At 50.1% G+C, this 17,217-nt stretch overlaps 1 protein-coding gene across 4 annotated transcripts; it reads left to right on the top strand.

The window, feature by feature from the left end:
- The first annotated feature begins 7,113 nt into the window (after positions 1-7,113).
- Positions 7,114-15,551, top strand: LOC122389861 (CCAAT/enhancer-binding protein alpha-like). 4 transcript variants are annotated; one of them, XM_043382313.1, is made up of 2 exons: positions 7,114-7,388; positions 13,972-15,551. In XM_043382313.1, exon 2 carries the CDS (start codon positions 14,175-14,177, stop codon positions 15,051-15,053), a length of 879 nt encoding a protein of 292 aa, XP_043238248.1. In that variant the 5' UTR covers positions 7,114-7,388; positions 13,972-14,174; the 3' UTR covers positions 15,054-15,551. The 4 variants fall into 4 exon arrangements, with proteins under 4 accessions (XP_043238248.1, XP_043238251.1, XP_043238250.1 ...); XM_043382316.1 differs by having other exon boundaries at positions 7,152-7,197; XM_043382315.1 differs by having other exon boundaries at positions 7,175-7,230.
- The last annotated feature ends 1,666 nt before the right edge of the window (positions 15,552-17,217 follow it).

The raw sequence follows: 17,217 nt of genomic DNA, 5'->3' as shown, positions 1-17,217 counted from the left end.
TGATTACATTTACAATGTTGCACACGAAACATTCATTTCTTAAAGTATTTTGCGTACCTTTGAAGCAATCGATGGACCAAAGTGGCCGAAACAAACCATTGAAACATCAAACAGTGTCGGCGGGAGACGTTTTAGATGGGGTGCAAAATTGTCTCCAGGGGCCCTCCAAATCGCAGGAAGGCCCCTCACTTTTTTAAATTTAATCAATGATTGTGACAAGCCGAAGTTTGCGAAAAACATTAGCCATTACCTATACACAAAAGCCGTCGCAAGGCTCTTAGAACCAAGGGAGTGGGCCCCTGGACCTACGTTTGGTCCTGTCGTGGACCACGTTTAGAGCTGTCGTGGGGGCCCCAGAGACCGTTGTGGGGCCCTCGAAGTGTGGCCACTGGAGCCTCCGTGGAGGCACTCAGCTGTCGTCGTCAGGAGCAGGACCCTCAAAGGTCGTCGGGGAAGGGGGGCAGAGGTCGCTAGTGAAGGCCCTAGGGGTCATAGAGGTCATCGTGAGGGCCCTTGGAGGCCGTCATGGGGCACAAAACGTGGCTTGGGTCCTAAAGCCGGCATGGGGACCCCAGAGTCGATCATGGAGCTCTCCTGACGGAACTTGGGCCTCCTGTGATCCTATATCGATTTTCGTTTCCCGATCATTAGTTTTTAGGAGGAACTGTACTGAATGGCTCGACGGGCCCCTTTCACGGATTTTGGGGGTAAAAAAAGATACGTTTGCATCCCCATATTTTGGATGGGGGTGCAGTTGCATACCCTGCAGCCCCCTTCCGCCGCCCTTGAATGGAAGTAAATTCGGTTGCAGGTTTCCCATTGGCTATCGGTTTCCTCCAAACCTTCCCTAATTCCTGTCGATATGAACGATGATTACAGAGGCGCCACCACGCTCAACAGAGTGGTGCGGACAAACTGTCTTGGGAGGCACCATCCCTCAAGAGGTGTCATAAAAAATTGAATGGGCGTAAAAATGCGCTCCTTCCCCCCCCCCCCGCCCCCCATCCAGCACGGGGCGGGTAAATCGCCGGACACCTTCAGTCATTTCCCACCCATTCGATAATGGAGACGTATACATAAAGTTGTAACTTACTCAACACAGCATTTTTCAGCTACCTACTGCCGAGAGCCGAGTGGGAAGGTAGGCGGCTAGTTGGTAAATTTTACCTATTTTAAGGAATTAGGAGCGATGGCAGCTGTTTTCTGAAAAAGACGACTTTTTACCGCCTTTGACATTTGCAGCTTGCAAAGTCAGAAATATGGGCATAAGCAATTAAAAACGCAACTTAGCAAATAAAATAAATGAGATAGCTGAGCTGCATCATGCGAAGCAACATAACCAACTAGTTGTTAAAAAGTGTTCTTTTTATCTACTGGAATTAACTTCTGAATACCCCAAATGCTTACCTAAACAACAATCATGAATAGAACTAAACGTTGATTTGAGAACCGTTACAACATTCGCAATGGCGTATACTTATGTCTTATACCTAGGCTGGTGGCAGCTGCAATCGCACTGGTTAACCTTCCAGGCGGTGGGGGGGGGCAATTTTTTGCCCCCCTTTACTTTTTTCGATATATCTCGAGAACCGCTGCGCTGATCGTCACCAAACTTTCAGTACCCTCCCGGGAGCAGCTAGCGCACATGGTGACCAAAAATTTTTCCAAAGGCTATGATAGGTTGGCCGCTAATGACGTAAGAGTGACGTCATTTTTGCCATTTTCGACCCAAAAAAAGGTTTCGCGGGAAGAGCTGTCAGGCCTACAGCTTTAGAGATACAGAAAAATGTTTTAGGCATAAAAGGTGTCGAATCAAAAGGGCTACAAAACTGCTATTTCGGTTTTTCGAATTTTTTGAATTTTGACCCCCAAAAATCAAAAAATAGATTTTTTGAATATAATAGCCAAAAAATCCAAAAAGTTTTTTGAATTTCGAAAAAACCGGAATATATGTGATAGTCCCTACCGCCTTCTATCTACATACCAAATTTGAGATCGATACCTCGTTTTTTGGCCAAGTTATAGCGAAAAAACTGTTCAAAATTGATGACGTCAAATTTTCAAACTCAATTTTTAGCAATTCTAGACCTCGTAGCGCAAAACAAAGACCACCATTAGACTCCCCGTGACGAGCTGCATCGAATCGATACCCATTTTGTGCAAAAATATCAACTTTGAAATTTGACCTTTTTTGACCTGACCTTGACCTGACCTCCACCAGAAAGTGACCTAAACCGTACCTGATGGTCTTATGACCAACACCATTGAGTTGGAAATGAAAAGCTGGCCATAAAACATGCATCACATAACCTTAGTAAAGTTGGGCTCATGTGGTGACCCTTGGTGACCTTTGGTGACCTGACCTGTGACCTGACCTGGTATGACCAGTGACCTCTAATAGCAACATATGTACTAGACAACTGACGCCTTATCGCTGATTTTCGACAAAATGCGTTTTACTCGGTGTTATAGCGCTTTCCCTAGAAGCCCTGTGAACGGTGAAACATTTTATCTTTGACCTGACCTGTGACGTCATCGGTGACCCCGAGGTCAATGAAATTTGGTTTCCCTCGACAAATTTGACAGGGCTATCGAACGCCGTTTGAATTTTTCGGATCCGTCCAGTAGTTTCGGAGATACGGGGGGGGGGCAAAAAAGTGCCCCCCCCCCCCCCACCGCGTGGAAGGTGGCTGGTAGGCCCACCGCCTGCCGGGTTAAAGACTAGCATTTATTTTATGATGCATTATTTTATGGTACTTTTACCGGTAGTACGTAAAATATCATTCGTAAGCATCGCCAAACTCAGGAAACGTCAAAAACATTGTTGCTAAGTGCTAACAAATACCTACGTAACAATGCACGGCAAGGAATCCGTGCAAATTGCATTCGGGGCTATCAGCGTATTGATACCTAATAGCCGTTTTCACGACGGGCTATCCGGCGAATGCACCTGATTTGACCAAATCTGCACCTAATTTCTTTTACAGCAAATATCTTCATTTTATGAATTTATATTAGTGTTTTAATCGATGATGCTCTCTGATAATATGAATGACAAAGCAGGCATATAAGCAATTAGTGCAGCCCTAGCTGATAGCTGCTAAGAGACACACTGAACCTGATTTGACCAAATCTGCACCTAATCTATACAAGATGTGCACCAAATGTGTACCAGATGGCCGTCGTGAAAACGGCTAATGTAGCCGAAGCGGAGCCTGTAAGTCTAAGTACGAAATTAAAAAGAGCAGACACCTAACCAGTACGAAACAGCCATTGCAAAATACATGGTGGATCTTGACACAATACAATTGCACTATAAAAAGATACCTTGATAGTTGATATTGATCGGTAAATCTCATTCATTCAATATCAAAGTCCACAATGCCGGGTGAGAAGAGAGGCGTTGTAGCGTGGGAACTGAGAAGCGCAACGTTCAATGTGCAATGTCCATTGTCCCGCGGAGCCTGAGATCACTGTCATATAAGCTATCGATGAAGTACCGTTCATTCTTGTGCGCCTCATAGGCGTAAATAAAACATCACTTTCCGTTGGCACTGTGCCAGAAGGCGCTATCAATTTCGAGCGCGCACTCGTTGCTTCCCGAAGAAGCATCTGTGCATTGCGCAGTGGCCTCAGCAACCGACCCCCCCCCCTCCCCTCCCCCCCTGCAGCCACCCCACATCATATCCCGTACAGCGCTCAGCTGTCCGATAGCTGCACTACCGACGCCAGCCCGGCCGCCACGCTATCGCATGCCATGCCGGGCACTTGGCACCATTTCAACACGGCCGACCGAGATGCCGCCTGCCGCCGTCGCGGTTCAGGAAGTGTTTCGAAATCGTCGCGCCGCGCGGGTCTGCAGTTTAGGTTTGGGAGAATCATCCCATATTTCGACACAGGCTGTTGAACCGATAATGTATCGATCAAGTGAAACGCTCATTTGTACGAGTATTGCTTGTCTTGTTTCCAACCCAACCCGATTTAGGCACTCGTGATCCTGTCATGTTATTGCATATTAACCCACGCCGGACCGTGGCCGGTTCTTGAACCCTTTTATGCATCTTCCCTGCAAATGTTGCGAAAAGTTCAGACCCAGGTCGCCTTAGGTCAGGTCACCAGGTTACGTCAATTCAAACTTATCTACCTCAGAAAAAGTTTAAATGCTCACCTCACCACAGCTACACCGACTGAACGTGATTGCTTTTTTATAAGTGACCTTATATATCCTCGGCCTCGCGAGGAGGAGGCTCTTCTGAAACTTGCATTGATTGATAAGGCTAACAATTTGTATGAAACGTTCATAAATACCTACATCTCGGAAGTTAGATATCGGTGACCTAAGGTGAAGGTCATGTTAATTTTTCGACCTTTACATTCGAACTTCTTTGAAAAAATGAGTTTGGAAGTTCTCTTCTCTTCCGTTTTGACGAAAGTCAGGAAACACTCTACATAAAACATCGAGTAACAGGTCAGCATAACTTAACCCTCGCCGGCACAGGGGGGGGGGGTTGATGCAACCCCCCTAAGGTTTTTCGCAAATAACTCGCGTAAAAAGCGGCCGATCGCGACGAAACTTTCAGTACCCTCGCATTGCTCAATTTTACACCTACCCTGAAAATTTCATGACCCTGACCCAAATGACCTTTGACCTGTGACCTCTTTTCCGAGACCATGTTTGGCCGGAATCGCGATTCCGCGTATGTCGGCTCGCATTAGCCGCGCGTTTGCAAGCTTTTCGTGGTTTCAAACGTTCAAATGTGATTTGATGTTGCTCCCATACATTAGGGTGGGTGTCAAGGTCACCTGAAGGTCAGGTCAGGTCATTGACCTTTGGTGACCTCGGGTGACCTCGGTTCACTTTTCGAGTTTTACATGTTTCTAAGCTAGTTTTTGGAGCTGAATTCGAATTTAGCAACCATTTGAACATTTACGAAGTAGTTTTGGTGCCTTCGTAACATGTTACGAAGCTGTCAAAGGCGGTTGACACGTATTACGAATACCCGTCACAACCCCTACCGGTTGACCTGACCTGACCTGACCCGACCTGGTCTAAATGCTTAAAGACATCATCTCTGATCAAAACTAACACGATATTCGTGATCAGCACCCCGGAAAACCACATAGCAGCCACACTTTACGACTTTCTAACATGTCCCGATTTTCCCGGTTTTCGGGTCATTGACCTGACCTGGAAGGTCACCCGATGACCTAGGACCTTAAAATTGGGTATCATCGGTTTCGTCTCCTGACGGGCAACACGCTCGTTTTTTCCGCGAAGCTCTAGCTCGATCAGGGGCCAAACGCGAGGGGGGGGGGGTCGTACCAACTTGTGCCGTCGAAGGACGCAAAATGGCCTGTGCCGGCGAGGGTTAACTTTGAAAAATTGCACCTGTGACCCCCTTTATGCCCCTGAGGTCATCTCAGGTCAGGTCATGAAGGGCCTACAGCAGTTATTGAATTTAACTTTTGATAGACATGCAGTAGCGATGAAAGCACCTCGGACGTGTTCAGCTCAACGGTACATATTCACTCGTATGCAGCGTGACCTTTTCCAGTCTGGTCATGACCATGACCATGACCTGGGGTTAAATTTAAATTTAACTTTTCTCGGAGCAAGCATGCTTTTAGTTGCTAAAACGTTTAGGCATCAGGCGAAATCATGGCTTACGCCAAGGTGTTTTGCTCTGCGTTGCGAAATAAGCACGTATTTTTCCGCTGCTCATATCCCCTTGGGCGATGACAGCATTTCAATTCACACGCTGCCCTGCAATCTGCAGCTGATCTGCGTTCCTCTCGGCCAACTGCGCAGTTGAAGATTGTACACACGTCAGGTTACTACGCGGGGTGTACAGAATCAGCTCTTCACAGGGTCCAAAGTGCGGCACTGACGTGAAATACAAACCCTGGCTCGCGCTCCGTATAAATACAAGTTGCGCAGGCCCGCCGTCTGTCAGGGCATGGCACGTAGCTAGTTTCTAAACTGAAATATTGAACGCAGTTGCCACTTGAGATATGCTCCTTCAAAGAAATATAAAATCTTTCACAGACCTATCAGTCATATTAAGAAATAATAAATGAATCACTATTGCCTCGGTCAACAGAAACCTTACTGTCCAGTGTCAGGAAGTGGAAATAATGAATTAATCCCGAATGGCACCAGACACCACAGCAACAAGCAGGCCGAAGTGTCCTCGAAAATCTGCATGTGTCTCTCCGTCGCTAACCAGCAGAAGTGCAAGCCTAACATGTGCAGTGCGCAGCTGTACCGCTATCTAGTCTCCCAAAGTCGTGCAGGTCAGTTACGTTCGCACTTGCCAGGCCTACAGCGCTTGACCATTGGTGGTTGCAGGGCCCTGAGCCGGCCCAGTTTGAACGCCTGCTGTGCGTCTTACATTGAAAGCATGTCTAACTTTCCCCAGTTATATAGCCGTCTATTGACCAAGCGTGGTACGAATACTTATTATTCAAGACAAGCATATTGCATGGTCACTTAGAATTATTTTCTGGGCCTACCGCCCGAGGGTCGTTAGTTTTTTGACGGGCGAAGCTGGGCCCAAAAAGTGTCGTAGTACATACTCCATTCATGGTAATTGTAACATTCATTTAAAGACATCAGTGTCTGCGAATGTTCGGAGAAATTGATAACCTTATAAAAAAACGACCTCTTTGGCCATAAAAACACGATACTTTGAAACGCGTAAGAACATTTTGCGTTTGGTAGCCGCTTTCTCAGCAGCCGAACTTCAACCAGTGCTGTCAAATACCGAAGGCGCAATGCAAAAGATTGGGCTCCGCGCCCAGTTCATACATAAAGAGCCCCTTTGCTGCTAAGTGACACTTATTGAAAAGCGCGAGCCGCGACCCTACAGATGAGTTCATATAGCCACCCTTACACACCGGTACCAATGTTCCCAAAAGTGTCCCTTTGATAAATGACACTTTGGCAAAGTGACACTTGCCGACTGGTTTTTCTATACGAACTGGACCCCGGTCCCGGAGCTGGATTTGGTGGAAGTCAACAGTGGTGGCCTCAGTCTGCGTTTCAGGTGCGCTTTCCTGTGTGCTCCGTGACCTGTACGGAGACCTGAGTGCGCCTCTGCGGTATAGCCCCCGGGTCGTTTGGTCACGTGGCTCGGTTCGCTCCGCATGTGCCTCTCGGCGGGAGGGGAGCCACGACAGAGCTTGAGCTGGGACAGGGTCGGCTGGCCGCGTCAACATGACGCTGTGACTGTGACTGTCGCGGGCCGCTTGGCTGAGGGCACGGATAAGGGGTGTCAGACATTACTCATTTTTGGTGACTGCGGCTGAACGGCGCGCTCTTAAGACTTCGTTGTGCTTGCACCGGCTGTGAGTGTGCTCCATGCAAAACCGGAGAGGAACAATATCTGGTACGCATTGCTTTGATTTGTTTGACGCATTGTTTTGAGCGTTGTTGAAAGGCGGGGGTAGGGGAGGGGGTGGCATTAAGCGTCTTTCCCTTTCAGTCAATGGTGGGTTTAGTGCTCCAAGATGGGATTTAACCTTCGAGTTGCTGGGGGGGGGGAGGGGCGTTAAACGCCCCCACTTTTTCGCCGGGCCATAGCATAAAAATGGTGCGCCAAATTTTGGGTACCTGTAGGGATTTGATTGAAGTTTATTTTGACAAAGTTTCAAAAAAATTCGGTCGGAAAATTTTTGAGATATCGAGGTTTTAGTGACGTCATGATTTCTGAGTTTTCGACCAAAAACGGCATATGTTCAAAAAATCATATAAAATCACAGGATAGACATAAAGACATGCCGTAAACGCCATTAGAATGCCAATACCATGAACAATCAAATGGCTATCTTCGATTATTGATTATCGTTCCGCATTTTCCAAAATCTTGAACTGAATCTTGACAATTTCTCGTGACTACTTCACGACCATGATACATGAATTTCTTAAATTGAAATTTTTGAGCCAAACACGTACACATATGATAAAATGAATGTCACCATCGTGTTCTACGGCCCAAATTACCCATAAAACATGTGTCATAGGCTGCGAATATCAGTTTTGATTTTCGGGGATATGTGCCTACCCGGTTGACCTGACCTTGACCCTGACCTATGCTTGACTGACCCCTACATGGAACTGACACTCTTGTAGGCCTTATATGATGGATTGTGCACCGTTTTGACAGAGTTTCTGACGAGAGGCGCCCATTGCGAAGTCCTGAAGTCCATGCTACTGAAAGCCCGATTTCAGGTGTTTGACCTGACCTTGACCCGACCTGTGACCTCAAAATTCAACTTTAAAGTACTCATCTGAAGCGTCTCGTCGCGTTCTTTCGTTTGCCGCCTCGTGCGTTTCGCTGCGCCTATTGGTTCTCGAGTTATCGGCTGGGGGCGTTTAACGCCCCCCCCCCGCCCAGCAAACGGTGGGTGGCGAAATACCCCAGCAACTGCCGGGTTAATATGTCTGTCCAAATTTCAATCTAGGGAATACATTGCCTCTGCGCTCTGACTTCAATAGACCCATTCGGAATGAAATCGTTCACTTTTTCATAGTCGGCGGAACGGGGAGGGCACCGGGGCACCGTGCCCCCCTTTGATTTTGGCATTTTAACATTAGCCCTAAGCCCCTATGGGCGTTGCATGGAAAGAATGGGACCAAAAGTCGGCAGTGTCCCCCCCCCCTTAATTGAAGGTGTTCCGCCGCTACTGCACTTTTTATGACTACTTAGAAGCAAAATGTTTGTTTCCTCTGAATATTTTCCCGGAAATATTCCACTTTCAGTATGCCTTTTGAACTGACATAGCAAGCTTTTAGCTTGGAGCTGAAAAGATTATTAAGCAGCGCGCCGGGCCGGTGCTCCGCGACTTCCGCGCCGGGCCGGGAGTGTGTCTGAACACCCCTTTCTAGCTCGGCTCCTGGGCCACGTAGCGACACGCAGTAAGTGGCATTCGAAGGAACCTCCAAAAAAGGAAGAAAACACTTCAGTCAGGTCAAAGGTCAGGTCACCAGAGGTCACCAAAGGTAAAATGTTGGCTATCTCAGCATTTTGGAAACTGCCAACGGCTAATTCGGGAACCGATAAAGCTACAAGCGCCGCGGAAAAGCGCATTTGAGAGCTCTTTTAACACTCCTTCGCTAATGGTCTTCAGATTTGACCTCAGGTCAACGGTTTAGCCTCCAGAGGGCAAAAACTCCAAAAGTAGCCGTTTTACGAAAAGTGTTTTTCAGCAATAACTTTTGACTAGAAAAAGCCACGACATTTCTGTTGCCAGCATCGTGTTCCTCTCGTCGAGACACGTCGAATGAACTATAATTTGACCTTGAAAGTTCAACTTGAAAATTTGACTTCAGCAGGTCAAATTTTGATTAACCTGATGATCGATTAACCTGACCGGAAAAGGTCATGTTAATTATCAGTCGATCCGCATCGTCGTGCCCAATACATCTAAGGCGTTTCCGTCGGTCTAGCATGCCTCTATCAGAATTATTAGCGAAAAACTGTTAGATACTATTCGTGACCTGAGTCCTGAGATGACCTCGGGGACATAACGAGAGGTCACAGTTGCTATTTTCCGGTTCAGTGTGTCAATTTTACCTGCATCCCGATGTTTGAGAGTGTCTAAAATGGCAGAGCCTATTTTAAGGGAATTTGACTGGGGGGCAACCTGGAAAATTGTCTTTAATAATCCATTAACCCTCGCCCGTATTGGTGTTTCCAGTAGCGAGCGTATAGGGGGGGGGTCCGTTGGACCCTCCCCCTTGCCGTTTCGCCCCTGATCGAGCTAGAGCTTCGCGGAAAAAACGACCGTGTTGCCCGTGATGAAAGGAAGCCGATTATACCCAATTTTGAGGTCCTAGGTCATCGGTTAACCTTCCAGGTCAGGTCATTGACCCAAAAGTCGGGAAAATCGGGACCTGTTAGAGCGTCGTAAAGAGTGGCTGCTATGGTTTTTCGGGGTGCTGATCACGACTATCATGTTAGTTATGATCATAGATGATGTCTTCATGCATTTAGGCCAGGTCAGGTCAGGTCAGGTCAACCAGTAAGGGTTTTGCCGGGTATTCGTAGTAGGTGGCAACCGCCTCTGACAGCTTCGTAACATGTTACGAAGGCACCAAAACTACTTCGTAAATGGTCAAATGGTTGCTTAATTCGAATTCAGCTCCAAAAACTAGCCTAGAAACATATAAAACTCGAAAATGTGAACCGAGGTCATCAAAGGTAAATGATCTGACCTGACCTTCCGGTGATCTTGACACCCACCCTAATGCATGGGAGCAACATCATATCCCATGTTTGAACGTTTGAAACCACGAAAAGACTGCAAACGCGCGGCTAATGCGAGGCGACATACGCCGAATCGCGACCTCGGCCAAACATGGTGCCATGGTGCTAGGCCGCCGGTGCATCTGAAAAAACTGTGGTGCCCCTGACAAGCCTGAAGTTCCAACGACAGGCCCGTGGTGCCCCTGACAGGCCCATGATGCCTTTGCGAGGCCGGTGGTGTCCACGTGAGGCCGGTGGTGCCCAGGGGCGCGGGAACTACTTTCCGACTGGGGGGGCACACCATAATAGAGATTAACCTAGGGTACCCCCAAATCTAGTTTTCTCACCGGTTTTAGGCCACTTATTTTTCACCCCTCGGCTTTTTCAACAAAAAAGAAAACATTTGCAAAAAAAAGTGTGGTATTCCGTCTCAAAGCTATGGGGGCACCGCCCCCACGGCCCCAGAGTTGGGGGGGCAAGCTGCCCCCACTGCCCCCCCGGCTCCCGCGCCTATGGTGGTGCCCCTGGGCCCTGACAGGACTGTGGTGCTCCTGACAAGCCTGGAGTGTCCCCGACAGGCACGTGGTGCCACTAACAGGCCCAAGGTGTCCCAGTCCCTGCGAGGCCGGTGGTGTCCCTGCCAGGCATGTGGTGTCCATACTAGGCCTCTGGTGCCCCTGACAGGTCCGTGGCGCCCTTGCTAGGCCTATGGTGCCTCTGGCAGGCCTATGGTGCCCCTGGCGGGCCTGTGGTGGTACCCCTGACAGGCCCAAGGTGGTGCCCCTGCGAGGCCGGTGGGGCCCCTGGCAGGTCTGTGGTGCCCCTGGCAGACCTATGGTGCTCTTGCTAGGTTGATGGTGCTCCCAACAGGCCTGTGGTGCCCCTGACAGGCCGGTGGTGCCCCTGGCAGGCCTGTGGTGTCCCCGGGCCCCAAGAGGGTGGGGGGTCATGACCCATATGACCCACCCTTAGATACACCACTGGTCATTACTTACAGACTGACTCACTTGACATCCATTGCAAAACAAGTCACAGTAGTTACGTAGTATGTTTGTCACCCTGTTCCTTTATGCCCATTTTTATAGTGGGCAAATCTCGACGACTAGGGGGGCAATTCTGTTGAGTGCGGGGGCATTTGCCGCCCCCCCCCCCAGTTAACATGTTAAAATAGGCCCTGTAAAATGGCGTCCGTGCAAAACATACGCTTTTCAATATTCTCCCATTGACTTATAATACCTAATGGAGAGGCCGCAAAATTGGCCTGACCTTAGGTCACCGATATCAAAATTCCGAGATACCTATACGTTTTAAAATACCTGCTGTTACTTTTATCAATTGCTGAAAGTTTCAAGGCAATCGTTCAGTCGGTGTAGCTGCTATGACGAGCATTTTTTTCTGAGGTGAGGTCACTTGGCGTGACCTGGTGACCTGACCTTGAGAGACCTGGGTCTGAAATTTTCACATGTGCGGAGAAGATACACGTGCAGGAGCGCCGCCGTTTTTGAGATATCTGCGAAAAACCGCAGGGGAGGGGGTGTTCACATCAGTCACCACCCCCGGCCCCACCCCCCGCCCCGCCGCGGGTTAAACCAAAAACAGTGTCCATGTAGCCAAAAATGTTTTGTATTTTTACCCGATTTGAACAGATATACACTTTCTAATCATAGTATTTTTCCTTAAGTTTAGGGAGCATTCCACTTTTAGCATACGTATGGAAATAGCAGTTTTGTAGTTTGAACTGAAATAAGACCATTCTGAAGCTATCAGGCCCAATATTGCAGCAACCATCTTAGCAAGGTAGTAGGTAGGTATAAAGGTATATTTCACTTTTTAGTTCGGAACAAGATTCTTACAGATAATTCGGAATTCATTGGCTCATTCAACAATGTTTTGGTTATTTAGACGTTTCATTCAGAGTGTACGTTTCCAACCAACCAACCAAGAACATCGCCGCATCGGCTGGTTGAGCTCAAGAAAACGCTGCATAAAATTGAGTGGTTTAATAAAAGAATTATGTGTGTATTTTCGTACACATTTCCAAACACATATTTTAATTTCACAAATATGTTATGAAAGTGAACTTTTCTCTCCAAAACTATTTTTAAAGTTCTTGATTGTAGCAGAAGTTATCATCCTTCAACAGCTGTAAACAAGCGCGTCAAGCTTGTTCGCGGTGTGGTGTTTTCCGGTAAGTCGCGAGAAAGGTACGCGGAAATTCATATCTCAGGTCTTCTTTCGGGCAATATTTTTGTGTGATTTATCCTGTGGAACGGTGCTACAAGCTTGGAAAATTTAGTGTTGCGCACTTATTGGGCTATGGCCTCGTATTATCAAACCACATAGGGTCGTGCGTAATTCTGCATGCCTCATGCGCCCCGTCACCTCTCGGCCATGCACTTGATGTCAGTTGTCAAAATTCAGCGCCATTCTGGATAGGACTGGTGCGAAAAATTACGGAGCAGGCTGTCATCCTAAACATCTCTTTGTTGGCGAATCTTTTTGATGGCCTTATCCTTGCTTGGCTCTACCAGGGGCTGGAACAGGAAGGGGCCGGGATTTCATGCCTCATTATAGCGGGATATTATATTTGCACAATCCTGCACACGCATTATAATAAAATCAGGTCTTCGAGGGGGTCATGGTCACGTGCTCCTCCCCCCCCCCCGTGGCACAAGGAGGACTACCTACTTCAGGTGAGGTAGGTAGTTCGTACTTCGTCATGCAGTCAAGCATGGTCAATAGCATTGTTGATGGAGTTAAGTGCTTGTACGAGGAACATTGTAATAGTTATTTGAAAATATATAAGCATGACCTTTCCTCGATATTGAACAAAAAAGTGGCGAAAAATGTACTTTATTAATATACTTAAATCACATATTTTCTATTAGTGAAGTACATTTTTCGGCACTTTCGGTAATAGAAAATATGTGATTTAAGTACCTATATTAATTTAGTACATTTTTCGGCAATTTTTTATTCAATATCGAGGAAAGGTCATGCTTGTATATTTTCAAACGGTCAATAGCATGTTAAAAGGGAAATGTGTAAGGCTGTTAGGCCTCGCGGAAATAAGAAATACATGTATCCTAGGTAGCAAGCTTATTGCGTAGGCTACCTACCGAAGTTTCCTCTGCGCAGGGAAGCACAGGTACGCGGCCCTATCTTGCAGAGCCCTCTATGAAACCTATGGGGCATTCCGTATTTCCCTAATGTAGTGGGCAGCACGGTCGCCCCCAGTTACTGCGACGTTCCGCCAACGCTACGCAGCGCCTGCGCAGGAGCGTCGCTATCTCTGGGTCCAGGGGGGCACGACGCAGTGCCCAGCTGCCCCCTAATCACGTGATACCTGGGCTCGCGCTTGATGCCTCCGGCACATTCCGTTGACGTCAGTCACAGCAGGCACCGACCACCACGGCGCTGGCCAATCAGCGCGGCGCATTTTGTCTACGTCACTCCCATATGACGTATGACGTCACATGTGTGGCTGAAATAGACAATGGGCAGGAAAATAGTTCCGAGTAAAATTGTTATTTGTGGCTAAGCTAAACCATCTTTTGGTGCATAATTTTACCAAATCAATGAAAATTAGAAGTGGTTTCTATCTGACCGTGTTTGGTAAAAGTTACAGTCAATTTGAAGCGACTTAAGTTCCATCCGCGCGACGACGGCGAAAGGACTGGTATATTAGTCGGTGTTGCATCATCCTCCGACATTGTGGTTACAGGTCCCGAAGGGAGTGGTGTGGTGGCAGTCCTGTGTTGAGCTATACCGAGCGAGGTGCGCGAGCGCAGCGGTGCTGAGAGAGAGTGGGAGCAGGACGGAGCGCTGGCAGACCTGTGGCCACTCGGTGACGGGCAGTCGGCCTGTGCGGACGTGCCCGCCGTGCTGGAGAACAGTGAGGCCGCCTCGGGCGATGGCTGGTTGAGCATGGAGTCGCCTCAGATGTACGACCTCAGCGACGCGGTGGTGAAGCCCAACTTACTGAACCTGCCCAACAAGAGCGGAAAACTGGGAGGCCCCTACGGCGAGGAGTTCGGGGACTTGGCCGACCTCGGTGCCTCCGAGGTGTCGCTCGACCTGCAGGCGTTCGTCAACGACCCGCACTTCAGCGATGGCATCTTCCCGGACATCGTGGACAAGAGCCTGGGTGTGGGCCTGGGCAGCCGCGCCACACCGGCGGCCACCTGCTCCTCGGGTCTGACCTACTCGAGCGGGGGCTACCTGCCGCCGGCACAGCCCGTGTGCTCGACAGCACCGCGGCCGGCGGCCGGCGCGCCGCCCCAGGCCCAGCTGCCGCCCGTCAAAAAGGACCCGGACGGCGGCGAGTACCAGCCGTACCGTCCGCCGGCCGGCTACCCGGCTGTCACCGCGCACGGCCCGGCCTACACGAGCCTGACACCGGCGTCCACGCGGCCGGCGGTGGCGCCGGCCGCCGCGGCCGCCCCCAGCCCAGCGCCAGCCAGGCCGGCGGCCAAGGGCTCCGGCGGTGGCGGCGGCGGTGGCGGGTCCAAGAGGATAGACCGCTCGTCAGACGAGTACCGCCGCCGCCGTGAGAGGAACAACGTAGCCGTGCGCCGTTCCAGAGAAAAGGCCAAGATGCGTTCCCGTGAGACGGAGGAGCGAGTGAAACTGCTGACCAGGGAGAACGACGGACTCCACAAGCGCATCGAGATGCTCTCCAAGGAGCTGGGTGTGCTCAAAAACTTGTTCGCGAATGTGGGAGTGCTGCCTGACCAGTTGCATCGCGAGATTGCCAAACATCTTGGCGAAGGATTCAACCGTGGCCAGGCGCCCTCCGGCTTGTGACAGTAGGGCCGTGCGCTGTTGGGGCAGGACAGCCAGGAGCGGCCCGCGTGGCACTAGTCTTGCTCTGCTTGTTTGGCGTGGCGACCGTGGTTGTTATGCATGCGTTACCGGACTATTACGAGTCACCTGTACCTGTGTCGCGTCCAGAGTGGATGGATGTTAGTCGCCCGTGCGGTGCTAATATAGTGGGGCCCATTGTTCATGTCTTTCGTCGCGCGGCGCGCCGAGCCGTGCCGTGCGCGTGCACGTCTGCCGGCCGTGCCGGTGGGCCGGGTCACGCCGAGCGCCGGCTCTGACTCATTCCGGCGAGAGAAGGAGGGGGCGCGGCCAGCTCTCACCAAAGCTGGACTTTGTGATAGCTGGCAGCCAGGGAGCGCGGTGCGCGTGGCCGCTGCCCACCTCCGATGGACGGAAATTGGCCGCCGGTGCGCACACTGTGCAGTAATTATGTGTTCATGACGCCGAAATCAACATATTTTAATAAAATGTTGTACTGTGTCCATGTGCGTTTTCTGGTTTGTGAGACTGCAACGTTCCTTTTTAGAGATGGAAGAGGAAGGGGGAGGGGAGGCTGAAACTTCCGAGACGCATGAGAAGGAGCTGTGTGCTGGGATGGTCACTGATCGCCCGAGAGCGGCTGTGGTGTATGTATAGGCACCACAACGAATGTAAACGTTTATGGCTCTCCTAACGTTATTGCGGATACACCTAGGTACACATCAGAATCTAGTTTTCATTAGATTTAACGCATCGTTTTAGGCTGTTCTCAACCAAAACATAAGCCGGCTACGGCTACGTAAAGCAATATTGTGATACAGCAAGGATAAAATTTATAGCTATTCAAATTGCAACATCTCAGGAGTTTCAGTGTTATTCTTGTGCCCATCCATTATCAATGGAACACAAATAAAACTCCCGGATCTCGTCCGCAGCTGATGAACGATCTGTACCATTTTCTATTTATTTCGGTGCCCTGAGGCACTGTCGTATTGCGCAGTTACCCGGCGGTACGGTTTGAAGTACTAATGTTGCTAGGACCCGGCACTAGACTGGTGCACGCGCCATGGTGAGTGGTGATGCAACATCGGCTTCCGCTAGGCCATCAAACTCGCCCGGTTATTCGGTTAACCTACGGGGCCATCGCACGCCCCCAAGGTCTTCATATACCTACAACTCACGAAACTCGCCGTATTCGAGTTCCATAGATGTGGCGTCTGACCTTCGACCGGCCACTATATTTGCTCCGGCCGTCTCATGATCAAATCAATCTGTCGCCGGCGTCACTAGCGTCTGCGACGCAGCAGTTTTCGTCACCGGATGGAGGCTCAGTTACATCCGCCTACTTCCATCGTCCGCCGGTTCCGCATTGCACCGGAACCGGCGGAACCGCCCCTTCCCAGCTACCACCCCTTATAGCGGGCGTCCTCCCCCTCTCTCATACATAGCGCCTATCTCATCGGCGACACCCCTCGGCCGCGGCACCCGTGGGCCCTGCCCTGCCAGGAACACACCCCCCTCGCTCCGGCGCAGCCAGCATCCAGGAAATAATAAATAGACTAGCAAGTTTCTTCAGCGCGGTAGGTCACCGCTTTGACCTTGATCCACAGCCAAGCCGGCGCGAGGGCGCGGCTGGCGGCGGGTGGCGCGCGCATGGGCAGCATCGGTCCACGCCGTCGGCACCGCGTGGTGCGCCGAATTCGGCGCAGCGGCGCAGCGATGACGTCGCGCCGGTCACGTGACTGGGCGAGAATCACATGAGCCGACGATCGATTCGGTCGACGGCAGCGACGGCGAGGGCCAAGGCTGCGCCGTCGCCGTCGGCCGCTGCAGCTGGCCCCGACAGCTAGCCCGCCGGATCAGCTGACCGCCCCCTGGAGGCTTCGGGTGACCTCTCGTAACCTTCCGACTTGTGCCGGCTAGCCAGAGGTTGTTGTACCCCGGGGGAGCCGACATCGGGGGGGGGGGGTCTGACACTGGGGCAGATGCTCAAGAGTCAAACACTGGCACATTGACGAATACTGACAAATTGACAAACACTGACACATTGTCAAACACTGACACACAATCACTGGCGCATTGCAAACAACTGACAGACATTGCACGGTAGAAGTCTGACACATTATGGTAGATGACTGACGATGATTAGTCGAAAGGGCATAGTTAT

Source organism: Amphibalanus amphitrite, unplaced genomic scaffold (assembly GCF_019059575.1).
Source record: "Amphibalanus amphitrite isolate SeventyFive unplaced genomic scaffold, NRLGWU_Aamphi_draft 000375F_arrow, whole genome shotgun sequence".
Lineage (NCBI taxonomy): Eukaryota > Metazoa > Arthropoda > Thecostraca > Balanomorpha > Balanidae > Amphibalanus > Amphibalanus amphitrite.
This window is presented reverse-complemented; position numbering and strand designations above follow the sequence as displayed.